Genomic DNA, 27,306 nt, shown 5'->3' on the forward strand with positions numbered 1-27,306 from the left:
TTATGCATTAATATTTTGCTTGTTCAGTTCTGACACTCTACAAGTGTTAATGTTCGTTTGTCCTTTCATTTTAGAGCTTCGCTTTTATGGATGCTTTGATCCTTGTTTCTATATCTATGATACAAAATAGAATGATGTATAATTTTACCGACCGAATAAACCTTAAGATCACACGTGTTTATGGGTAAAGGTATCACTACTTTTGTCTTAATTTAGTAGGCAAAACACTGGTGGCTGTTAGATTAAAGTCTCTATACTTGAATTATACAAATGGTCTTTTTAAAAGATGTAAGTAGTAAAAAGATAAAAAGTTGTAAAAAGGATAAAGATTGGGACAAAAGGTTTAAGTTTAGTCTGGTCACCACTCAAACAAAAAATAGAGATCAAATATTAGAAAAGTTTTCCAATATATTATACAAAAAGAATTGGGGACATTACATAACCAGGTTGTTATCAAATGTTTTGCTGTAGTCCAACTGTAGTTAACTGGTAAAATTACATACAATGTTTTCATAAGAAGTTACGTCACAAAACCATTTAATAACATACTTACTTGATTAATACTGATAAAAGTATTTTTATTATACTACTTATTATGCAAGGGAAAATTTTAATGTTTTTTCCTCATTATTTTAATGGTTTCCAAAACGGTGGTTTGTATGAAGTTTAACTTATCTTGGTCATTCTTTATCGAATTTTTTAATACTATAGACTAAAGTTTAAATGAAAACTAATCTTGTTTGATATATGTAGGTACTAGATTAATAAAACTGCATGTAAGCTCATTCTAAATTATCTAAATAGTTAGTAAATTGTATTGCTGCATACTATTAAACAAATTAAATTTACTTATTATGAATGTTTTTGTCCTTGTCATATTGGTACGAATAATACAAAATACAGATATGTTTACTCTTATTTTTTTTAATATAAACCCTTTATTTGTTATTTTTTGTACCAATTTGATCTGTCCTAAATGCATTTTAATTACACATATACATTAAAAATAAACAATATACATATTTATTTTATATTGTAAACGGATATAACATTATGAAATTTTAATTTATATAAAAAGCATGAATTTATAAGGTTCTTCAGTAGTTTGTAAGTAATGACGTAAGTTGAATCTTTAGTTAACAAATTTTTCTTTATTCAAATTCTTTAAATTATAAAAGCAAGATAGATTAAAGGTTAGAAGTAAAAGGAATTTGCCTTTTTGAAAATAATGGAATGAATAGTTTTTTCCCCATGCCTTTGCCTAACCTCTGTGGGGTTTCATGTGGTCCACGGTGCACGTTGAGGGAAAACGTTCATATTAAAACTTGTTTGAACTTTAAAACTTTGAATCTTTTTTTTCTAACCTCTAACGTATTTAAATTGAAGTTATCATTTTGAAATTATCTACACTAAATAAAATAATCTTGTTATAGAAACCTTTTCCAATTCTTTACAGTAAAATGTTAAAATTCCTCAATAAAAACCCAGTATATCCTACATTCAAGGGATTATTATTTTTGATTTAATTGTCGGAGGGGAAAATATTGATGCGAGAAGAATTGTATTCTTTTTGTACTTGACAGTGTAGATTTTTAAAATTATTTGAATTAAAATAAATGTGCTGAATTTTAGGCCGGATGGAGTTGGTACTGTGACTCAAGAAGAAAAGGAGAAATTTGCAGAAATCAAGGAGAGGCTCAGAGTTCAACTTGAATATCAATTAACTAACTTTAGGTGCTTATTATAGTGTTGCAAAATCGTAGAATTTCGTTGCCGTTGCTGTTGAGCATAATTCAATAATACTTAGATTATGTTTAAATGTCTGAGTTAAAGCAGAGATAATATTAACCGTATTAAAAAAACAGTTCGGTGAAGTCCCTTTCGTGACAACGCCTCTTAAGGGGTGTTTCTTAGTATTTTCACAGTAGCTATTCCAACTCCGGGGGCGGGGGGACTCTAACCCTGCGGAGCTAATTGCCTATTCCCGCAATCAACTAACCAAATATAACCTAACCTAACCTAAAATAACCTATCAAAAGAATACGACGAAACGCCCCTTAAGAGGCCTTGTCAAGAAAGGGGCTAGTTTCGTCTTTTTGCTATTCATTAATTGATTTAGGAGTACTTTTTCACCTTTTAGATAAGATTTTTGAAATTCAAAATTCTTTCAGAAATACTTTAGTTTATTAAATGTCATGCCTAAATGTGCAGCGCTTGTTAAACCAGACATTTTAATAATTTTTGAAACCCTCTAATGCATATATAGTATATACATGTATTCTCATTTATACTCATCACACACTCTCACACTAACTTACAAATTAATTCCACGTTTCCACGACAAACTCTATATATTTCTAAAAGCATTTGTCTTTAATTATTAAAAGTTTAAGAAAACAAGGGTGCTTTTGTTGAACAATGGACAACTTTTTACACAGCCCATTTGTATACAGACAAAATAAGTCTTTCTTCTATTACCATGCAATAATGTTGACTTTGTCAATTTCGCTTTAATTAGAAATAAAAATAAACTATCACCTATCTATTTTCTTGCCTCATGCAGTTAAATTAGATTACTAATTATTTACTGCAATGCCTTCTGCTAATGTAATGTAGAACTACGGACAAAAATAATATTTATAAAGCGTCCTTTAATCAAAACTTCTTTTCAAAATATGATACAATTTTTCCATTTTGAAGGTTTTGTTTTCCTTTTGGCCGACCTGAGGGAGCGCTAAAGTCAACACTTTCTTTACTGGAACGGGTATGTATAAAAAAAATATGAAAAATCTAGATTATGAAGAAAAGAAAATTTAGGAAAAAAGAAATAAAAGTGAAATAGAGTTAAATTTTTAAATGTAATAAAAGTCTAGCAAACGGGATTTAATCAGGGCTAGGAATTTCAATTTTAAAGGGGCGCAATCGCATCAAACTGATTTTGCATACCATGAAACATCTGCAAACTTCAGTTTTTTGCGACTGGTAACCCGAAAATTAGCAGTTGCCTAACAATGGAAAAAAACTACTAACATTTTTTTTCTTTTGCTGAATGAGCCAAATCCCATAAAATTTCTTAGCTTAGTCTGGGAGTTTTTTTAAACCTTTTGTTTTGTCTTTCTAAGGCTAAGGATTCCCTATCTTCTAAGATAACCTATAGGATTTGGTTTAACATGTTGAAATTTTAGGTCTTGATGAAAGACATATCAACGCCTGTGCCCCAAAATGAAGTCAGATCTGTGATAAAACAATGTCTTGAAAGTGCTGCCTTGGTTAATTATGAGAGATTATCTGAGGAGGCCAGAATAGAAGCGGAAGCTGCTAATCCACAAGGTAATTAAACAGATACAATTTAGAATTAAAACAAGTAAACAAGGATGATGACTAAACTATAGAAGCAAAGTCAAGCAAATTATGCAAGGGGACAAACAATGACTATGATGAATGTAGGACCTCTTTTATTATTTATGCTATTGCAATTAAATGTACCCATGTACATGCATATGTATATAAATAAGTTGTTTAATTTTATTTATTATTTGCTTTGATATCCTAAAAATCAATAATGCCTTATTTAAAAAACTAACTTTAATTACAATGTTATATTATAAATACGGTTATTGCAGTATTGATAAGTCAACTCAATGAGTTTGTTGCCGATCATGAAACATTATACATAAATGATTTTTTTATTCAAGGTTTAAATTGTTATGAAGATTCTTTTATAAAAGTATAGTTATCATTTTAATTATCTTCTGGTGCGAAACTAAGGAAGCTAGTGGTAATGGCACTGTCCTTTTTAATGTTAAAGTAAAATAACCTTTAACATTTATCCTTTTTGCAGAGGAAGTAATAGGAGATATAATCATCCCACCCTCCAGAAAGCTGGAAGACCTAATCAGGCTGGCCGACCTCTGTGTTGATCTTCTCAGACAAAATGAAGAGTTCTATGCCGAGGTGAGAAAATCTGTATACTATCTTATCTTATAGTAGTCTTATTTTCATTCTGCTAATGACTAAGATTGATAAGAAAAGTATTCATTAATAATAATACAAAAAAAAACATAGGAATAATAAAAATGCTTAGATTTGTAGTATTTAAAGTGCTAAGTTTGAATTAAAAGTAAGAAAATACTACTCATATCATCAAGCAACAATGCTTAAATGTATTAGAATTATGGGTATATATCCTATTTATAGTTAAGGGGTACAATTCATTATATCAGAAGAATAATTGCAAGCTGAGTAATTTGAATTATTGAAATCTATGCATTTGTCTGAAAAATGATGATTTTTATTTCTTAGTCTTTAGCAGAAAAATATATTTTGAAATTAAAACTGTATATTTAACAATATCTGCACTCCTCATGTGTAATTGTATGATAGCAAGAAAATGTTGTTTGTCTAAATGTGACCAGGGCCATGGGTGTTTTCATTTTCATTTTAGTTTATTTTTTCATTTAGAATGTTTGTTGTCATCAGATATGTTTAAAATATGGTTATTTTTAACAAAAAAAAAAGGGAAATGTTGGACCATAGAACCAGGAACATTTAAGATTAACAAATTTTAACTTTTCAAGTCATTTATAGAAATAAATCGTTAAAAGTTTCCTCGTTTTATAACCTTAATAAAAACATAGATAAATAGGAAAAGAAATAATTTGAACATGTACATACATACATGGGTATGTGTGTATGTGTTGTTTTACCAAGGTGGCTCAACCAATGAAAATTATGATACAAGATAAAATGATTTTTAAAATCTATGAAAACAATAAAGTTCAAATTTTCACTGGTTTCTCCTGCATAACTTGGTAACCCAAACTAATTACTATTTTTGTTTTTGCTTGCTGTCTCCAGTTTCAAAATGTAAGTTTTATTCTTCTCTCTCTTGCACTTTTATTACACCATTTTTATCCTGTACATTATTAAGTATTATAATTAATATGCATTTGTAAGCATTAAAAATATATTAATCCATACATTTCATGGAAATTAAGAAGCATTATTTAGTTTAAGAAAAAGCATGTAAAATATTTTGTTTAATTTCAAAAACATTATTGTAAATTCAAATTCAAATTTAAAATTTATTTTGCTAGACCCCAGAACGCTAATTGTTATTGATCTTGTTATATTTTATTCAGGTCGAGGTAAACAATTGATATTTGTCGATGATAGTTATTTATCGCATCGTATTATAGGCAGCTTTCCGCGGAAATTAAAATGAAAAATAATAAGATTCAAACAAGTTTTGTTAGCCCCGAGCAGCCGAAGGCCCAGCGAACAAAACTGGTATTAATTTTATGATTTTTTTTGTATTCGTGAAAAATTGTCTGTTATTCTATGCTTTACATTATTTTGCAGTATCGCGGAGAACCGGTACTAATCCACTAGATATTAATTGGTTTCAAAGCCATACTAGCCAACTTTTTCTTTTATTCAGCTAGCTTAAAGATTGCATGAAAAAAAAACTTTTATGACAAAAATACAAAATTTTAGTATTAGAATATTCTCTAAATTATTAAGTCTAAATAAGAAGTTAAGAAAAAATATTACTTGCATGAAGTAATATTCAAATAACACAATAGTGATTAATTTATTTATTTTTAAAAGCGAAGCTTTTCTATAATTAGGGTCGGTCCATTCGTCCGTCCGTCCGTCCGAGACAGATAGCTTTTTTCGTTAATATAGGCATGTCAGAATTGTCCTATCGATTTCAAACTTTGCAAGGTGATTCCTGTAATAATTAGATACGATTTAGAAAGCTTGCATCTCTATAAACATTACCAGAATGTCCGTACGTTCATTTTAAACATGTTAATTTTTCTACTTTTTTGACAACAAATTTTTATGTGATCTGATTATCCGATTGATCTGATTTTTGGTATACTGATTCTAGGGACAACAAAGTATAATATTATAAGCGAAGCAACTCTATAATCAAGTCCTAAAAATGTAAATATGTCCTTAAACATTATCCTTTATCAAGCAGCTTTTCAACAACTTTGCTTCGATTCTTATACATTTATATTCTGATTATTCAGTTATGACACGACTATACAAGTGTTAATGTCCGTTTGTCCTACCGTTTCAGTGCTTCACTTTTATGGATGTTATCATCCTTGTTTTATTTCGCTTTGTAAGGCATTACAGACATAGCACTTATTTGAGTTAATAGATGGAATCACAATAAAAAATACTAATTCACTTAGTTAAAGTATACCTTTTTTGTTAAAATGCAAACCGGGAATATGAATATTTGTTTTTATGCGATTCCAGCTTGCATAGTTATTTTACAATTGTAGTTTAGAACAGATAAAAGGACTGAAATGTAGAAAAAAAAACAGGGATATTTCATTTAAAAGTAGTGATAATTGAGAGCCAAGGTGGATTTAGAATAATTTTTATATTGTTCCTCTTCTTATTTCAAGTAATATAAAAAAATTTCCAAAAATAACTGTTTTTATAGATTATATAGTACTTATATAAATTGTAATAATTCTACGAGTAAAAAAAGATTATGATCTGCAAAAACTAAATTTAATCAATTATTCTTGTAGTGTAGCTTTGTTATAAATAGGTCCATTTGAATAAATAGAAGCTTGTATAAATATACAAAGCCATTGTTTTTTGTCCCTTAAGATTAGCTAATAATTTATAATTTAAATTAATATCAATAACATAAAAAATGTTTAAATTTTGCACGCTGTTTTCATTTTTATTTACCCTTTACACAAAAGTAGGTAAGCTACCCATTAGATAATAGATTTTATTTAAGAAAGAGTATTTTGTATTCTTTTTAAATAAGACTAATTTGTTAAAATCTACAAAACATTCTTTCTTAAATTGATTTAAATATTTAAAAAAACATAGTTGAATTAATTAAGATTTTTTGTTTGCAGGCTTTTGCCTGGTTTAGTGATCTGCTGGTTGAACATTCAGAAATATTCTGGTCACTATTTGCTGTGGATATGGATAGGTAAGTTTATTAATATTTTATCAAAAATGATATTATGTCATTGGGGTCATTAATCATATGATTATTTTTTTTATTCTTAGATATACTGAAGGTAATATTTGATTGCAAATAATCTACCCTTCTAAATATTTAGATATTAATTATAATGTTGCTACACGTAGAAGTCAAAGTCATTATACTATACTTCGTTTCAATTCAATAGAACAATTTCATCAGAGATGATTTACATAAATAACTTAATTTAACATTAAAGAAACTTACTTGAATTGGATTGTTATGAAACTTGTGCAATAATTTTAATAACATAAGAGATAAAGAAATATTTAATATCTTAAGCACCTACTCACTTACGTATTTTCTTATTAAATCAACTAAAACTACAAAAGAAATATAATTACTTTTCAGTAGCGCAGCAGCGCTCTAATTATAAATATCCGTCTGTTTAAAAAAAATTATTGTGGAGAAAGGTAAATTTTCGGCTGCTATTCATAAAGATTCCCAATACCGATGATTTCCAGTGTTGTACATAAACATAACTGTTGACCATTGAGCATATACTTTATTTCTCACTTGGTCCGTAAGTCAGTCTGTATGAATATGATCTGTCATTAATTATCAATAAATTATGTGCTTCTCTACTTATGGATGTTGTCATCCTTGTCTAATTCTAAGAAAATATTTTTAGCACTCCTAATTTATCTATCTATACCTACCTGGATACCTAGGACTATACAATATCTATCTATCTATCTAGTGTACTGATTATACAACCACTGGATACCTAGGACTATACAATATCTATCTATCTATCTAGTGTACTGAGTACACAACCACTGGATACCTGGGACTATATATCTATCTATCTAGTGTACTGAGTGAGTATACAACTACTGTATACCTGAGACTATATATCTATCTATCTAGTGTGCTGAGTATTCAACCACTGGATACCTGGGACTATATATCTATCTATCTAGTGTACTGAGTATACAACCACTGTATACCTGAGACTATATATCTATCTATCTAGTGTGCTGAGTATTCAACCACTGCACTGGATACCTGGGACTATATATCTATCTATCTAGTGTACTGAGTATACAACCACTGGATACCTGAGACTATCTATCTATCTATCTAGTGTGCTGAGTATTCAACCACTGGATACCTGGGACTATATATCTATCTATCTATCTAGTGTACTGAGTATACAACCACTGGATACCTGGGATTCCTTTCCTTTATTCCAAGTTCTCAATGATTATCTACGAACAGATGGTAAGATCATTTTTAGAAATTTCATTAAATAGTTCTTTTTAACATCCAAGCTTTTTTGTTTAAAATATATATACTATCCATAATAAGCAGGTTTGGATATTCTAGTTACTAGTGGCTGTACCCATAGCATTGCAAGGGGTAAAAAAATGACGTAGCCTAAAACCATCTTAAAGGCAAAATCTAATATTAAAATAGCCTAAAACCATCCTTGGATCTATGTTAAGATTCCCCCAAAAAGAAAAACACAATCAGTTTAGTAGCTAGTGAAAACTTTCTGCTTTGTATAATAGGATGTACGTTTTTAACTTTTAAAATCATAGATTTCTAATTAATATAAAAATCCGACACCATGGAAACTGTCCCAATTTTGTATAACTTTTGCGGAACATGTTCCAGTTACGTCATATTTTTCTTTCCCGAAAAAGGGAAGGGGGGAAGAAAATCTCTTCAAAAGAGATGGGGAAAACCCCCTTTTCTCCCATCTCTTTTTTCTTCCCCCCTTCCCTTTTTTTTCTATCCCCCTTCTCTTTTTCGGGAAAGAAAAATATGACGTAACTGGAACATGTTCCGCAAAAGTTATACAAAATTGGGACAGTTTCCATGGTGTCTAAAAATGCTATAATATTTTAGACAACCTGAAGAATGGAAAATTCCACCAACATCTCAGAGAAACATTTGCACCTCAGGTCAACAAAAGATATTTTCTAATAAAAGCAATTTTCTCCATAAGAATCAAAACATTTTTTTCTGTGCTTTTTTATCTCTAAATTACATTTATGACTTCCTAGACTAAATAATAATGTAAAATTAACTAACTACTATTATATTCTAGGACAATATTTAGAAATTATATTTTAAGAATAATTATCTTAATGTATGTAAAATTTTAGGTTGTGAGATATGTAGACCTTATGGAGTCCAGTATAGGCCAATCAATACACAAAGGATTTGAAAGAGAAAAATGGGAGATTAAAGGGTAAAATATTTTACCTAGTGAATTAGCTATTTTCGGGAAGGTGATGGGTTCGAATTTCGGCCTAACAGCGCATCACAACTAAAGACGTTTTCTGCTGCTATGTCAAGTGCGCAACATAAATAGTTAGAGTAGAGCTATTGTCTTGGCACAAAACAGGAGCAACTTATTACCATGTAAGAGTTAGAACTCTTTCAGACAAAAGTGTTCAGTCAAAGGGTTTGTTGTCTGCAGATCATTTGTTGGTATAATCATGCATTTCATAGAAAGATTTGGTTCAGAGAAATACCAATATCGGATCTCGTGGTATTTCCCGTTCTCTAAAAGTTTCCTAGTTAAGCAGATTTAAGAATAATTTTAGAAAATCATTTTTTTTTTGACAATTTCTAAATTACTGTAAATATTAAACAGCTTTATTCATATGGAATTATAATTCTATAAATTGTTAAAAATTGTCACATCTTTCTCAATCTTCCTAGCTCTCTCTTTTCCTTCATTTTAAATTACTATAAAATTAAAGCATTATTCAAATAGAATTCTAATTCTGTAAACTGTTGAAAATTGTCACATCTTTCTCCATCTCTCTCAACCTCTCTCCTTTTCCTTGATCTGTCTATATTTGCAACCATGTGATTATCCAGCCCTCAGTGAGAAAAGTAGTATCTGGTAAATGTAAAGTTTATTACTGGGAAAGAATGTTGAGAGAATTTCAATAAACCTTATCTTATCTCATCCCATCTCATCTCTAGAAAACACAATTTGTAGAAGTGGTGTAGCAAATAATATACACAAATATTGACAAGGGATAACTTACAAGTTGGTATACAATAAAAAATTTCTGGGATATGTCATCATTAATATGACTGCATTTTCTTAGGGACTTCTTAGATTTAGAAAGATTGCTTCTACCCAAGACAAAGCTACCTTGAAATTATCTCATTTATTGCAAATTTCCTAATGACTAATTGATCATCGCGAAAAAAATACCTATTGGTTTTATATTCATTTTGGTTTAACCAATGATTAAAAGAGTCACTTAATTAATTTTGTTTATTTAGGAATGGGTGTGCTACCTCAGAAGATTTGTTCTGGAAATTGGATGCCTTGCAGTCTTTCATCAGGTTAGACAATTAAAAACATTATTTATTTTATTTTTACAAGTTTTAATTAAAAGTAAGGTAGTTCTTAAAATAAAGCTTATTATTAGATACAGACATCTGTATCCAATGAGTAGGTAAATGTATTTAAAACTCTAATAATCATAAATTTGAAAAAATCTTTTAATAAAATATGTGTATTTTGTTTATTATCTATTGATTGCTATTTAGGGATTTGCATTGGCCGGATCCAGACTTTGGAAATCATCTAAACCAGAGACTTAAAATGATGGCCTGTGATATGATAGATTCTTGTATTCAAAGGTAACCCTACAGAATTAACCAAACCTTAATATACGTAAATACTTTAAAATCTTCAAAGTTGAATTGATTAATATAAAGCAATAATCATCAACTCAGTGAATTTTTGTTCGTTAAATATAATTCATATTTGTGGCAATGTTTTTATAAATTTATGGTTAAACGAACGTCCTTCACTCTGTCTGAGTAACATAACGAAATTGGTTTATTGTTTTTTACTGAATCTAAAACATTTAAACTTCTTTAATGTTATTTATGTAGAATTGATTTAAATATATTACCTATAACGCATAGAAATAAGTTTTCTTATTTGTATGAAAATAAAATAATTTTTGTTTCCCATTATGATATTTTTGTAGGACCTACAGCTCGTTTGAGAATCAGTTGCGCAAAGGAAACTTGTTGAATCCCACCTTCAACCCAACTGATTACGACCTCCCATCAGAAATTTGTGCTATGGTTAATGTTGTCCTTGGTAAGGGCTCTCCAGTAGCGTAGCTACTCTAAAATTTGCCATATCCCAAAAAATGTACTAGGCTATGTAATGCAACGTTTGTTTTTATAATTCTTGTTTAAACAGAAGTCAGAAACAAATAAAGAGATTATGAGTTCGATAGAAACAGTCGTGATACATAAAAAAAACTTTTATTGAGTGCTATAAGTGCAAGATAAAATATTATATAATTTTAATCATGTTATGTTATATGAAATTTAGCTTTGAAATAGTGTTCTGGAAATGATCTAGATTCTTTACACAAAAAAAAATCAAATAAAAACTTATAATTTGCAACACGACATGAAAAAATGTATTTTTATTTTAATATTTAACAGAAATTGTTATTTAGATGCGAAGAATCAATCTTTGAAGCTGTGTGCTGTGGACGGGGTTGACATTGTAAGTATTCATTGTTTATACAAAGAATCCCCTTTATTTATGTTAATTGTAATTTGATGAAATATAGGATCAGGACCAGGTGCAGATCATGGTGAAATGTTTCTGGTGATATTGCTTCCTGGGATTATTACAAGGTTCCTGGATCTAGCAAAACAAGAAATAATCCTGGAGTCACCAATATTTAAGCAATCGTCACCAGTAACATTTTACCATGAATTTCACCGGACCAAAAAAGATATCATGCAAACATTTTAAAAACCATGCAAATAATGTTAGATGGCCTACTTTTTAATTGAAAAAATATGAATATAAGAATTAAATGTTTCCCTTTTACTGTTTGTGGTGTTTTGAAATATTTAATCTGTTAGAATATTTGTTTGCTGAAAGTTTACTAAAATTTCAGGATAAGCAGAACCCAGCTGACAAGCAAAAAAAGGTTGTCATAGCATATCTCTCTACACTTTCTTAGAATTTTATTTTATTATAGTTTTAGGATCAAGTTTATTGCATGTCTACAAATTTTATTCAATTCTTATCATAGATTTAGCTTATTTTTTGTATTTTGTTAGGTTAGGTCAGGGTGACAACTTATCTTAGGTAGGATAAAGGAAAAAAAGATACAAGGTGTAAAAAGTAAAATTTGGTGGTATGTTGAAGACTTGATCCAAATTTTCAAGCTCATTTTATATACACTGTAAATTAAAAATTTAAATTTCCTAGGTTAATATCAAAACATAAAAAACATTAATCTTTTTCTAAAACTTTTCAAATCTTTGAATATAGTATTAAACAATTTTCTCCGTCAAAACATGTTAAGCTTTTTAATTTACATTGTAAGTAAAGAAATATTGTTTTTGTACTCGCTAAGTAGAGTAGTTAACATTTATAGATTTTTTGCTTGGAGTTGGTAAAAATTTGACGATGGTTTTGGCTTAATCATTTATTTAGAAATACTATTTGAAATTTAATGAAATTTAATGGATTTTTTTATCAATGGACACTTTTGTACTTTACCAGAACATGACAGCTATTTATAATAAATCAAAATTCTATACTAAATAATCGAACTTATAGTCCAGACAGAAAATATAGAATTAGAAATGAGTTTTTATTTGGTTCTTAATCAATTTTTAGTAAATTTTTGCTTTATACGGCATGAGCGAGTGACGCATGCGTACAAGATTTTTATGATAAAACTGACTGAAATTTAGCTTAAAAATGATAATTTGACTTCATTTTATAATAATCATAGTAGAAAAAAGTATAAAAAAAGAAATATAAAGCTTCTTTTAAAATTAGAAAGTAGTTAGTTTTTTTTATATATATCTCACATTATTTTTTTTTTATGATCCTAAATCCATTTTTTAGTAAAAATCTTGTATTTTAAAAGTGAACCACAAAATCCTTCTCATAAAAACATATATTTTTAGTAAATTTTCTTAAACAATGCAATATGACATATTGTTTATTAAAATAAAAGTCTCAAAACTCTAAGGCAAATAAATCTTTATGTGATAAAATTCGATCTCATATCTTTTTCATTTGGACTAACCTAGCTAAATTATAATTAAATTTATCTGAGATGATAGGGTCATTTTTATGATTCACTAACAAAATAATAGATATGAAATATTTATTTCACATTATCTTTATCTAATTAATTTATTTCAGCACAAGTACCACATTAAAATCGATGATTTGATTGAGAGAACTTCAGCAAATATGAGAATTCAGCTGGCGGCCAAGCTTGTTTCTGTTCTAGGTAAAAAATTATAATAATAAAATCTCAAGTTGATCAGAGCAGCTCTTTTTAGTACCTATAAAAATACAATACAAATGACCATGGATAGGCCAATACACAGAATAAATTACCAATGGCAGGCCAGTATACATTTTAATTGATGAAATGGTAGGCCAGTATTTTCATAGGCACTATGAAAAGCTGTTGATAAGACTGTAAGAAACGGTTATTAGGACAAACTTATTTCTCTACATCATACTTTACTACCGTATTGGAATTGATTTTTAAATTGCAATATTAAATCCTTATAATAAAAATTACAGGATTTTTGTCTTTTTGTCTGTCTGTACCAAAGGATTTCACTAACCGCTGACTTCCTTTGCTGGGTAGCTAGTTCTGGGAAGTGTTATAACTATTTTGAGGAAGGGTATCCCCTCGACCCCCTTCCAAACATTTTTTTTCCTGTCTCCTTTTTAAATCTAAAATAATAAATTTGGTTTTCGATTTCACCTCTGTTTCGGTACGCATGCCTTGCCGTACACGAAATCTTAATCTCCAAGCCCTCCGAATGACCAACATGTGAATGTTTACAAATGTGTATTTATTACCATGAAAACGGTGAATCTAAAACAAAAATATAAAAATTAATTACATAGTATTAATGGTTTATTATTTTTGTATATCGAGGTTGCGTGATTTCAATTTAATTAAAAATATAAAATTTCTAAAAAACTTTAAATTGGCACGAAACATATTAAATAGCATCAGAAATTGATAATTTTAGATTCAAATGATCAATAAAATTAAGGAAAATATTCGTATGTCAAAAGTTAGCAGTTAAATGGTCTATTTGTTGAAAAATTAATGTTTTAAATTTCTTCGTAAAAATATACCATACTACACTTATTATTAAGAATTAAGATAAATTCTTACCACATTATGATGTCAAACTAAGCAGGAAGGCTTATTTGAGATCTTCCACGGATTAGAGCGCATGTATATCCATCCAATACATTATTTTTATTCATGTAGCTCTTCACATGGGAATCAACAAGGAAAAAATGTGCGCGCCTTTGTTTGTTTACAAGCGAAGCGCGGAGATAGTTAGGAATGCCGCGTAACACACTCATTCTCTGGTATAAGGAAAAGGGAATTAATGGGTTCGAACTTGCCAGGGAATACAAGAAAATCATTCCAACACACACCCGTCTAGTCACTGGGAATCGAACACAATAACTCATCTTAGCATCATGCGTGCAGACAGTGTCCACAAATCACAATCTCATAACGCATAAATTACAAGAGTTTAAAATGGCATGGCCATCAGGCCTAAAATTAATTATGGTAACTTACGAACACCACAATAACTCAAACCGACTCCACTACCACATAAGGATAGGAATAAGGAATGGGAAAAGCATTCAACATTCATGAAATGCACATTTACCACTCACACATCTCATTATATCATGGCCTCATAATCTCAATTAAAGTTAGAATTACAGACCATGTAATTGCGAATACATGAATTAATAATCAATAGTACCTAAACTTTGATTAGGTACCTACATAATAATAGGCAAATGATTTTTATATTAAAAATCGCATCAATAATTAAATAATCAACTCAAACTTTTAATCAAAAGAAAGAAAGATTAAATAATGACATTTTTTCTACTAAATCTTTTTGCTAAAAAAAAAAGAAAAGTAAAATTTTCATAAAAAACTTCTCAAAATTAAGCATTTTCTCCAGCGGAAAAATACTCGGGCTTACATCTAGACATTCTTAGATAAGATAGGTAAATCCTTAAATCTAACATGTTTAATAAAATAGATACTTAAATCTAAATAAAATATGACTGTAAAATCATCAAACATCGGAAAATTAAAATTTCATAATTTTAAATCTTCGTGAATCAAAATTGCGTAAAATAAAATTGCAATTGAAATATGCAAATTAATTTACCAAAGTAAAACAAAGCTTAATTATAAGAAAAGAACTTCTCTAAATGCTGAGTTTGCAATTTCTCTCTGTTTTAAGAAGAAAGCAACTTGTACATATTCATACAGTCAAAATTAAGGCAATTTGGGGCCTCAGTTAGAATGAACCCCTCAAGATACAAACTAACCAATCTTTAAAATATTAATAATGCCATGTTCCAGCTATCCTGACGGACGTTATGTCTTTCCATCACAATTTTTTGATACTGCATAATTTCCGACAAGATTTCTGGCGCAGGGCTCCATCAACTGAAAATAAACATAATTAGTGATGTTTAAATCAAATCAAAAATTAAAAGAATCATGAATAATTCAAGAAACTTTAGAATCATCAATCAAAGCAATCAAAATAAAATTATTTTATGCTTTAGTTTTGCCGTTCTGTAGTATGTCTGGCCGAGGTAACAGAGCTAAGATACACTATAGAGCGGTCTTATTAAGCTTAAATCTTCGAACTCAAAGAATCTACTTAATTCAAGACGAAAAAAATCTGCATTTTTCTTTAGGTACATCGGTTAAAAGGTAAATAGAAATAATTTTAATATATGTAATATTAAATTATCTATGTGATTATAATAAATCTTAAAGAAATATTTGTATGATGTAAAAATCCCATTGTGTTACTTTTTATCATATCGAATTTCAATTAAACAAGAATAAAAATGTTCGTATTTGCGTAGGTACCTAGGAAAATTTCCGCGAAAAAATCCCTGGTCCCGGAAAGACTTAAATCATTGAAAAAACTTGCGTAAACGTATAAATAACTTAAGTTTGCATTTCAAATGAAAAAATCTTGCGTCGATTTGAAAGTTTAAACGAAATTGAGTCAAAATTTGCGTTTTTTGTCTTTCGAAAAAAATATCTGATAAATCTACCGTAAAAATAAAATTCAAAGTTAAACAAGAACGATACTTATACTAAACTTTGGGTAGATTGATCTTGAGCAGACGTCTTGCGGAAGTCTCGTTACTCGTGGCGGCTGCGTCATCTGATAATTTGAACTTGCAAACCACGGTCCTCCCACCTGGGCGCACTTCTTCCACACGCCCCAATCTGAACTTCTTCATCAAATTTGTGCTATCGTCGATCAGCACCACGTCTCCCGGCTCGAGCAGCACCTTGTTGCTGCGCCACTTGACGGACTTGAGTAGCTCAGGCATGAGCTGCTCCTTGTACACCTGATGGAACTGACGGGTCAACTCCTCCAAGTTCTCCAGCCTCCTGGTGATGGGCTCTTTACAACCTGTCTCAAAGGTGCAGATTGCATCGTTGGTCCTGCCGCCTAACAGATCAGCAGGTGAAATTATTCTCCAGCAATTGACGTCATCTCCTTGGGTGGCATAGGTCAATGGCTTAGAATTCAAGACTCTTGCAGTCTCAGCACACAACACCAATAAATCATTGAAGGTTACAGTAGCACCAGCCAACTTCTTGTTCAACACACGCTTGACCAGCCCAACCTGCCTCTCCACAGTACCCACGAACGAGTGTGCTGCGGTGGGCACCAGATGCCATTCAAAATGCATTCGGGTATCCTTCAAAAGTTCATCCATAATTCGCTTGGCACCGGCCATATTGGTGCCTCTGTCTGTGGTAACCCTTCTAGGCATATTGTAAAACGCCTGAAGTTTTCTCAAGCCGACCAGCACGGCTTCAGTTGAATAATCAGTCAACACATCAACAAACACAGCCTGTGTAAATCTACAGGCCACAATCAACAACCAAACTTTGTACTTGGTCTTGGAACTCCTGGTGCCAACACCAGGCTTCGTAACTTCGATCGGCCCCGCAAGGTCCATATGCACCTCCTTGAAGGGCACAGAGGGCTCGACACGATCTGGCAGAATATTAGCAATTGCGGGACTCGAACGCTTGGCATATTCAATGGAACATGCAGCACAACTCTTGACCACTTTCATAGCCTCCATGCGGCCATGTGTGATCCATGCATACCTGCGGCTTTGCGCCAACGTCTTACGATGGCCTCCATGCCCCAATTCATCGTGGGACTGTTGAAGGATGAGCCGCGCCAGCCTGTTGTGGCGGCTGAGCAAGACAACACCTGGGCTGTCCTTCATAATCTTCCTGGGGCCTCCAGCAGCGGCCTCAAGAGCCTCATCTCCTCTCCCGGACATTTTCAATATTGTAAATGTCCTAAGAGGATAACATCCATCATGACCCACAATGGGCCAACAAACCTGGACCTTGTGATGATACGGTTGAAGGGAGTCGAATTTCCCCTCGGCGTCCATGGTCATCTCCTTCTCTTGGTTGAAGGAAGTCAAAAACAGGTCACAAACAGAATCCATGTATGTATTTGTGAAAGTATAGTTCTCATAATGCTTAGAACTATCATTGTTGCTAACACCATCCTCAATTATTGCAACGCCACGTTTCTTGACAAGCAGCGTTTTAAAGCAGTTGGCAGCCTTAAGAACTGCGGCCACAGTCCTCCTTGCTTGCCTGTAGGTCCTTCTTGCCAGAGACCTCCAAAAATCATTGTCCACTACCTGTGTGAACATTACCTTGAGCTTCGCCATCTTGGGATTTAGCTCGCTCTCGGGAATGGATGTAGATCCAGGTTGTACATCCTCAATCGTGCACAAACCACGCGTCGCCAGGTCGGCGATGTTGTGCTGGGTTGGAACCCATCTCCAATCTTCAGGGCTCGTCAACTGTTGTATCTCGGAAACACGATGACTGTTAAAAACATTTAACATAACACTGTCACTGGATAGCTGAGCTAGGGCGCAGCTGCTATCACTAAAAAACACCTTGCCAGAAATGTTGAAAGGTAGAGCTCTGGCAACAGTATCCACAAGCCTTGCCAAAATTAGACAACTGAGCATTTCTAACCTTGGAATAGACTCAATCTTTACTGGTGCGACACGTGACTTGGCGCAACACAAAACTACATCATATCCTCCAGGAACTGGCCATCTCAGGTAGGTGATGGCTGCATAGGCCTGGTTAGATGCATCGCAGAAACCAACAAGCATTGGAAGCCCCAACGGCTTATCAGGAACCATCGAACGTCTGAACGACACATTTCCAAGTGCCGAACGGTCCTGGAGGCTGGACACGAGCTCCGACCTCAACTCTCCAGGTATAACATCATCCCAGTTACATCCATGTATGCAAACTGAGCGCAGACAAAGCTTGGATTTAAGCAGCAATGGCGCTGCTAGACCCATTGGGTCATAAAGTTGTTGCACAATTCTCCAAACTTCACGTTTAGTTATCAACTCAGGTAGACTTCTCCAGAGATCCTCCAGGTCCAGATCCTCTAGTAACTTTCTACCCTTAATCTTCTCGCCGTGGTTGGCTCTGACAGGTAGGAACAACTTATCCTGTTTAGGGTCCCATACAAGGCCCAGAACTTTTACACTGTCAACATCATCTCCAGAATAAACAACAGATTTAAACTTGAAATTGCCAGGTGCAATCATATCTTCCAGCTCTTGGACCAGCTGGACAGCTTCAGGTTTGCTGTTATGACCGCTCAAACAGTCATCCACGTAAGTACAAGTCTCCAATTTGACCGATGGAGGATCTTGATACAAAATAAATTCAGAACTGAGTGGTTGCTGAACATCTCTCCACACATCCTGCTGGGCTACAACGTCACAACCTCTAATCTTCTCAGATCCATTAACATCTTGAACATCCTGCTGGGAACGTCCACCAAAAATACGACCAGTGAGTCTGAGGGCGGTCACGGCCATATCTCCAGCCAAGGCCTCACCAAAGTTGATGGTTTTGGTAAGGTAGACCTCTGGCTCTCCATCAACTGTATCAGCGAAAAAAACACGTTTCAGCTGAGAATCTTCATAGGTAGCTAATAATGAATTATAGAACTTCTGAATATCAGCCACGAATGCACACTTATAACTTCTGAACCGGATAAGATTGTGCATCAGAGTATATAATGGAACTGGGCCATCCATCATAATACTATTGAGGCTTAGCCCCTTGCAGCAGAGGCTAGAATTAGCGCATATCCTCAACGGCGTGGAAATAGACTCTTTATATGCGCAGACTAGGCTCGAATAATACACGGGCTTAGTATAAGCTAGGTCTTCTGGCGAAGCTTTCTGATATACTCCACGAGACACAGCTTCTTGAAACACTTGGCAGAAAGTGCTGTATTCACCTTTTTTAATCATTCTCTGCCGGTCACGTAAGCAGATCTTATAGGCCTGCTCTGAATTGTCAAATAACACACTTGGCGGCTGCTTGTAGGGATATGAGGCCGTCCAAATATGGTTTTCAAGATCTAATGTCAGACCTTCTTCAATCAGCTGCCGCTTACGCACATCCAAGGCGGACTGCCCGGCGGCTATGGCGGCGCAATGACGGCAGTTCTTACAACCGCTGCACATTGATGGCGGCTGTATTCCCAAACTCTCAGTACTCAGGAACTCCATCTTGCTGACCTCCAACTTCACAGCTTTACAGGCGACAGGATTAGCAACAGTCCTGCCATCTGCAGACACAACTAAATAGCCTGTACCAAATAAGCTTCTGTACAGTCTAGAGTCACCAACCATTTTATCTGCACACGGGAACATAGCTGGTGTTAAATGGCCGATTAAAACATCAATCTTGCCGTCGACCATAGAAAAATTATCAGGCTTCATGTTGAAAATGTCGGCGGCGGCTGTAGGATCAATAGAACGCAACCCTTCTTCAGTACCAATGCTGGGCACTACCGCCGCCTCCAGAATATGTGAATTCCGGTTGCGGTCAACCAAACAAATCTTGACTGTAGGACATGCCTGGCTCTTTCCATCTGCCAGAGAAATAGTAGCTGTGCGACCAGTTGATGGCAACTCTAACTTCTTGGCAATACTTCTAGAAATCAACGTCAAATTTGCTCCACTGTCCCACATGGCATTGACGGTGACTTGACGTTTGTCAGCCGCCAACGCCGGGACCTGCTGCAACATCAGCATAAAATTGTTCTTGCTAAACAATTGTGATTCATACACTGCCGCAACTTGTCCACTAGCAACTGATTCATGTAATAATGAATTATGAGGCTGGTTGCAACTGTCAATGGTACAGCTGCCAAGCTTATCGGCTCTGGGACAATCGGCCACCCGATGCCCTTTTTGTAAGCAGAGCAAACAGGCGCCTATCTTCTTGATGAAGACTTTGCGTTCAGGAACAGACATATCCCTAAACTTGGAGCACTTAAACAACAGGTGATCAGAGTTACAACCTTCCGACGGGCAAGGCTGTTTCTTCTTGGTCTTAGCTGGAGACCCAGGTTTACCAACGGCTGTAGCTGCGGCCGCAGGATTACCTTTCTTCTTGGAGGGGGTGTCTACATCGATTGAACACCTCATCAAAATGGCGCCACGCTGCTCCTCTATAATCTTCAACAGCTTAGGAATATTTGGGGTATCCATCGAGCCCAACGCCAGGTTGAGCTTGTCCTGGAAATCACGTGGCAACTTTTTGGATAACATTTCCAAAAGAATAATGGTCAACCACTGGCTTGTGGTGACTTTCTCATCATCATCATCCTTAGTCAGCTGCTCGAGCTGGCTAACTGCACCACCAAACTCTGCTAAGACTGTCACAATCTGGTTGGAGTCCGACGGTTTAGGCTTCTTCTCCCATTGGTTGAAAAGGCAGAGCATCTGACGTGTTTTGGACTTAAAACGTGCGTCGAGGTAAGCCCATTGAGATTCATGTGATTGAATCTGAATTAACTGAAGTCTCAACTCTTTATTTTTGCAGACCTTTTCACTGCTCAACAATAACTGTAAATATGACGGGTCCTGTCCTACGGTAAGCTTTTTAAAATTGTCCTTGAAACTTACGTAGGCTGACTCTGAGCCGTCAAAGCTTGGAAGAAGACGTTCGTCGACACGATTCATATATCCTGGCGTGAACATAGAACCGGTGCCGAACTGTGGTGTGCCAAACGGCGACACAAATGGCGATGCTGTCGAAGCACCCGCCGTCGTTGTAGGCGGCTTCACAGGTTCAAGCTTAACCTCGGCCAGCCGTTTCATCAAAGCAGACAAAGTGTTTATAATTGGTTCTGGTAAGGGAAAGTATGACCCTTTAATAACTTTCACAATCTTTATGCAACGATCATATAGTTCAGCCTTATGGTCAGGCAAATTATCACCAACTAAATCAACAACACTTTGAATGTCACTGAGCTCCTCCATAGCATCTAGAGCATCTTTCAGAGCGTTATAATCCTTTTGCACAGTAATTATATTAGAATAAATGTCACACATGAAAACTCCTCAAGCTCTTGGATTCTCACACCAAGCTTGCTAAAACCGACCATAATGCTATCGAATGTCTCGAACTTGTCATGGACAAGGATTGACTCCTTAGTGAAATGTCTAACATCAAGCTCTGAAGATTCACTGACCAACTTCATCACTTTATTTAGTTCACTGGTTAGGGCCTCGACTGCTGGGCGCAGCCGTAGTCCCAGTTGAGCGCCTTTATTCTTTTTAGGACCCATGATTGTCACAATAATTAACTGTACTGATTACGATTATAATAGTGTGTGGTAAGGTATCACAACCAACACATTCACAAAACTTCACAGATATTTTCTTAGCCGCATCTGTTCTGTCTCGTTTTCATTGTTTCGGTACGCATGCCTTGCCGTACACGAAATCTTAATCTCCAAGCCCTCCGAATGACCAACATGTGAATGTTTACAAATGTGTATTTATTACCATGAAAACGGTGAATCTAAAACAAAAATATAAAAATTAATTACATAGTATTAATGGTTTATTATTTTTGTATATCGAGGTTGCGTGATTTCAATTTAATTAAAAATATAAAATTTCTAAAAAACTTTAAATTGGCACGAAACATATTAAATAGCATCAGAAATTGATAATTTTAGATTCAAATGATCAATAAAATTAAGGAAAATATTCGTATGTCAAAAGTTAGCAGTTAAATGGTCTATTTGTTGAAAAATTAATGTTTTAAATTTCTTCGTAAAAATATACCATACTACACTTATTATTAAGAATTAAGATAAATTCTTACCACATTATGATGTCAAACTAAGCAGGAAGGCTTATTTGAGATCTTCCACGGATTAGAGCGCATGTATATCCATCCAATACATTATTTTTATTCACGTAGCTCTTCACATGGGAATCAACAAGGAAAAAATGTGCGCGCCTTTGTTTGTTTACAAGCGAAGCGCGGAGATAGTTAGGAATGCCGCGTAACACACTCATTCTCTGGTATAAGGAAAAGGGAATTAATGGGTTCGAACTTGCCAGGGAATACAAGAAAATCATTCCAACACAACCTTAAGTAACAATTATATGATATATATACTAGAAATGAATTTAATGAGTAATGTGTTTGTTTAGATAAGACACTGTCCAAATTAAAACAATATGATGAGGGAAACATGTTTGGATCATTTATTACTTCAGTGGTAAGTGACATATTTTTTGTTTAAATATGAATTGTCTGATAATTTAAAAACTTAATTATAAAATATACTTCATAACTATTACCCAAAATTTTTCAGTCACTTTTTCGTTATTCTATTGTGACTTAGTCTGATAGCTTCATGGTAGTCTCAATATTTTAAAATAATTAAATTAAATGGGATGGGAGAAAAGTTTGAGATGGTTTATTAAAAATTAGAATCAGAGAAACTAAAGCTAAAGAATAACCCCGCAGCATGAATTATTTTTAATAATTCCTTCTTTACATTTACAAAAATAAACTGATGGTGCGGCTACCCTATGGCCCATTTTCTGTTTTAAAAATTTTTGAGCACTCAGAACTAAGAGTCATTAATTATTATTATTTTAGAAAAAGAACATCAACGTGTCAGGCACAGGGACAGATCTAGGGAAGAATTATATCTCTTTTGTTAGAAGAAATATGGACTCTATTACAAAGAGAATCGCAGATGATCTGTGGGTTCTAAATGTTATGGAGGTAGAGAAAAATTCATGTTTTTAAAAAATCATTATAATTATTCTGAAATTGAAAAAAATAATATTGTCAGATAAATGAGTAAAAAATACTGGTAAGATATTTATCATAATTTCAACAAAAAACTTGATAAATATCTTTTATGCTATTCAAAATTAATATGCATATTTTCTAATTATTGGTAGCTAGACTTTATTAAAGCAATTGATTGTTAATAAGATTTTCTTTTAGCTTTTTTGCTTATCGAATATTGAAATGCCGTCATGAGAGATAATTTACTTACATCGGCATAAGCCATTACCTAACTGCCAAATAGCATTAATATGATAATGATATGCTGATTCTAATATTCCTTTTATAAGTTAACTCCCGGATTAGGTAAAGAATTAAGATTATATTTGTTTTTAGAAATGGTATCTGGACCAAGTTGAGATGTTAAGTAAATGGTTAACAGAGAGACTGGACAGATCTTTACATCCTTTCCAATGCACATGTCTTGCCCATATTGTAAAGGTAATAATCACACAATGGATGTAAGTATAAGTGTCGAAAATTGACCAAATTCGCGTCAAACTAATGATGTTAAAAAGTTATGCAATTCATTTCTTCAAAGTTTCAAAGGTCAAAGGGGTCAAAAATTTGAAATAATGGATAAAATAGTGTGTTAAAAATCAAAATTTTGGTACCGGTCTATAGTATAAATTCCAGTATTTTTTTGCATGTATTTTAAGAGAGAAACACAAGACGAAAATAAATGTTAAATGTATAAATCTTTAGCTTTGAATGTATTTAGTTTGCTTGCATGATTGTTTTTCTATTCTTATTTTCAAACATTTTTAGATATTTTTTATTATTTTTGTTATTTTAAACAAAGTATCAAAATAGAATACACTTATCTCAAAATATTCTGCCAAGGATTTTGTAAGAATTTAATAAATGATTTTGTTTTTGTGAAGCATGTTAGATATTTCCACGAGAAGTGTGGAGTGCCCAGAGAAACTATTCTTACAAATCTTTATCTAGGGGTAAGAAAATAATAAATCTTAGATAATTTTAAGCTCTACAATTTTCATAAGATTTTATTTTATAATTGAGAATTAAATATTTTAAATGCTAACATTCTCTTCTAGTGTCCGGGATGGTCTATTCATGCAAAAAGACTTTTTTTTGTATATGGATATATCCTTTGAGAATATTTCTTTTTTGCGCTATTTATTTTTCTATTAAAAATGTAATTAACCATGTATCAAAAAAGTATAATGTAGGTGAGTGAGAGGGTAACCACGGAATATCAAACAAAATGCAAAAAGGGATGTGATCCAAATTTTTTTTTAGAAACAATAATTAAGATTCTATACAAAATTCCATTCTTAAGTTTTCAACAACGAATAAATATTTTTAAAAAGGAATTAAATTTTGTTTCAAGTAAGACACTCGTTTTTTAAGGAAAGAGCCATAACAGTTTAATACATTATCAAGAACATATTTTTGTCAATCAGTCTCTAAAATTGGAATTTCTAACTTTTGGATTAAATTTAAAGGGGAAAGATTCAAATTCATCCAAAAGCCAGACTTTAAGCCACCAGGATGAAAGAAAGCAGTTACTAACTGTGCAAAGCATGATAGAACCATCTCAACAAGACAGAGATCAAAACAGTTCCAATACAAGAAACAGCTTTACTAATCTATTTAGATCTGATTCTTTTTAACAGTGAAGTTGAGTTGGAGCATTAACCGCCTTTGAAAACGAAGGCTCCACCTTACTTTTTTAAAATCTATTTATTTAATTGAAGGTTTATATATTTTATCATAAATATATAATTTGACAGTTGTTAATGCTTATTTAATTGAGGAAGTTTGAAAATATTATTAAATAAAGTTGTTTTATATCTACTTTATGTAATTAAAGTGTAATGATTAATTAGGGAGAGATTATAAAAGATCTTTTGATGTTGTTTATCTTTAAATTAAATGTCTATCTTGTTCTTAATACTTAGTAAACTTAAAACTTAATGAAGTTCAAATTAATTAAGTACAGTTGTCTCTTAAGATGTACTTTTTAATGTAAATCTACTTCACAAGTTCTGTGGATAATTTTCTTCACACTGTATAAATATTCCAGAAAGATCTTTAGTAGTTACAAATATCCTTTTTTTAAATAACAATAAATAAGCAATATTTATTTAATTTTGCATGTATGTTTATTATCAATTTGTAGATAATTTAGATGTTGTATTGTAGTTATAGCGTCATAGAACAGGTATTCAATTATTATTTTTTTTAAAGTTAATTTTACATTTTAGTATTATTTTAGCTTGCTTTTTATCTTTAAGTCTAAAATTTATTAGATGTTAAATGTTTTTAAGTTTTATTTTGCTTGCTTTAGATGTTTTCTTACAAAATTAGAGACTATTATATTCTAATTGTTTATTATAAATTGTTGATGTGTATTATATTATTAGAAATTGTACACAGAGTACGAGTTGCAAGGCCTAGAAGTTGAAAAGTTGCAGTGTGGCCAATATCAGGTAAAATTCATACAAACAAGACTGAAGAAATGCATGAAAGCGAAGCTTTAAAATCTTAAAGTAAGAAAAACGATACATTAACTCTTGTAGAGTGTTGGAACTTAATAAGCAGAATATTATTTTGTAAGCTTAAAATATAAATGTGTTGCAAAATCAATGAATACAGAATACTGTTTAAGGTTTTACTCAAAATTTTTAACACTTTTATAACTTGCTTCGCTTTTAATATTGTACTATTGTAATAGGCAGGGAGTAAGGGAGGGGACAATGGGCAGTTAATTCAATTTTTTAGTTGTGACCCTTTAAGGTTGAAAACCCAGATATTTCCAGATAAAACAAGTATTTGCAATATAGCAACCTTTAGTGGAAATTTTTGACTTTTTGAATTGTTTTTAATTCGAAATGCACCATCCTTAAACTGATGCTTTACTACAAGCCTTTGATTCTAGAGATCAAAACCCATGTTTACAAATAATTTCCATAATTGTTACTTCGGAAAATTAAGGAAAGTTAAAATTTTACTTTTACAACATCTTTTACCCAAATTTTTTTTATTGTATTTATTAAAAAGCTTAGACATGAAAAAGCCTTTAAATATTTATATTACAAAACTTACTAAAACAATTACCTTCCTACAGAACTTTTAACTCAAGTTATTTCATTTAACGAAATAAAAATGAGATACCTTGCGTCAAAATTTTATACTACATAAATAAAATAGTTGAGAACATAAGTACATCTTAATTTTAAAGATCTTAAGGTTTAAGTAACATATCTTAGGATAACTGGTAGCTGCGCTCCTAGCATCCAGGACAGAAAAATAAAATAACACCATCTTGAGATTTTAATGATAAACAAACCTTGAACAACTCAGGACTTCGTGAATTTTCCCTAAAATTTTGAAATTAATCGGATCATTAATTACAGAAATATTAAGCTAAAGACAAAAAACTTTTGCCTTTACATTAAATCAATAAGAAACATCTAACATGTCTAAAGTAACGAAAAGAGCTAACCGTTACGGACGTACAAATGTGTGGGACCTAATAATAGGAAGGCTTTGCTCATAATAACTAATAATCTTAATATAATTTCTTTCTACAACGCACTAATCGGAATGAATTAACATTAAACAAGAATTAGATATAAAAAATGTAATGATTCAATTTACAAAATAATTTTCAAAATCAAAATATTCTGTCTGCTTGTTATTGTTTATCTTTTTGTTGACGCGCTAGTTTGCCGCGAGATTATGCATGATTTTGCGTGACGTCATTCATAATTGGTCCCCAAGATTGGTTAGAAACTGCTAAATTCTTGCATGTTCCCTTTAAGCCAGTCCCCAAAGTCTGAGACTCCTAAAAATTGAATATTCGATTCATTGTCCCCTCCCTTACTCCCCGTGTAATAGGATTGTAAAAATTGTTGTAAAAAAGTAAAAGATCACCATGTTTTAATGGACATACGGTAATATTTAGCCCGCACCGCTACAGAGTTCACTTTATTGAAGATGAAAATATGGTGTAAGATCCAAGTAAAA

General features: G+C 32.5%; 1 protein-coding gene across 12 annotated transcripts in view; it reads left to right on the forward strand.

Moving 5' to 3' along the window:
* The window catches only part of Cadps (calcium-dependent secretion activator 1), a 73,501-nt gene that overhangs the window by 37,730 nt on the left and 8,465 nt on the right, over positions 1 to 27,306 (forward strand). For 8 of the 12 annotated variants that reach the window (XM_080153186.1, XM_080153180.1, XM_080153189.1 and 5 more), the window contains 18 exons: positions 1,633 to 1,734; positions 2,701 to 2,764; positions 3,186 to 3,330; positions 3,842 to 3,954; positions 6,900 to 6,976; positions 8,175 to 8,254; positions 8,885 to 8,940; positions 9,145 to 9,230; positions 10,286 to 10,348; positions 10,556 to 10,648; positions 11,005 to 11,120; positions 11,491 to 11,540; positions 11,944 to 11,976; positions 13,212 to 13,302; positions 22,659 to 22,726; positions 23,113 to 23,241; positions 23,647 to 23,751; positions 25,701 to 25,766. In XM_080153186.1, the coding sequence (XP_080009312.1) occupies positions 1,633 to 1,734; positions 2,701 to 2,764; positions 3,186 to 3,330; positions 3,842 to 3,954; positions 6,900 to 6,976; positions 8,175 to 8,254; positions 8,885 to 8,940; positions 9,145 to 9,230; positions 10,286 to 10,348; positions 10,556 to 10,648; positions 11,005 to 11,120; positions 11,491 to 11,540; positions 11,944 to 11,976; positions 13,212 to 13,302; positions 22,659 to 22,726; positions 23,113 to 23,241; positions 23,647 to 23,751; positions 25,701 to 25,766 (1,537 nt within the window). Of the gene's footprint in view, positions 1 to 1,632; positions 1,735 to 2,700; positions 2,765 to 3,185; positions 3,331 to 3,841; positions 3,955 to 6,899; positions 6,977 to 8,174; positions 8,255 to 8,884; positions 8,941 to 9,144; positions 9,231 to 10,285; positions 10,349 to 10,555; positions 10,649 to 11,004; positions 11,121 to 11,490; positions 11,541 to 11,943; positions 11,977 to 13,211; positions 13,303 to 22,658; positions 22,727 to 23,112; positions 23,242 to 23,646; positions 23,752 to 24,194; positions 24,264 to 24,503; positions 24,545 to 24,775; positions 25,019 to 25,700; positions 25,767 to 27,306 lie in introns of those variants that run through there. The other 4 variants (XM_080153183.1, XM_080153190.1, XM_080153192.1 and 1 more) reach the window with 2 other exon arrangements.

The sequence above is a fragment of the Acartia tonsa genome, chromosome 3 (genome assembly GCF_053477335.1).
Source record: "Acartia tonsa isolate MP-2025a chromosome 3, ASM5347733v1, whole genome shotgun sequence".
Taxonomy (NCBI): Eukaryota; Metazoa; Arthropoda; class Copepoda; order Calanoida; family Acartiidae; genus Acartia; species Acartia tonsa.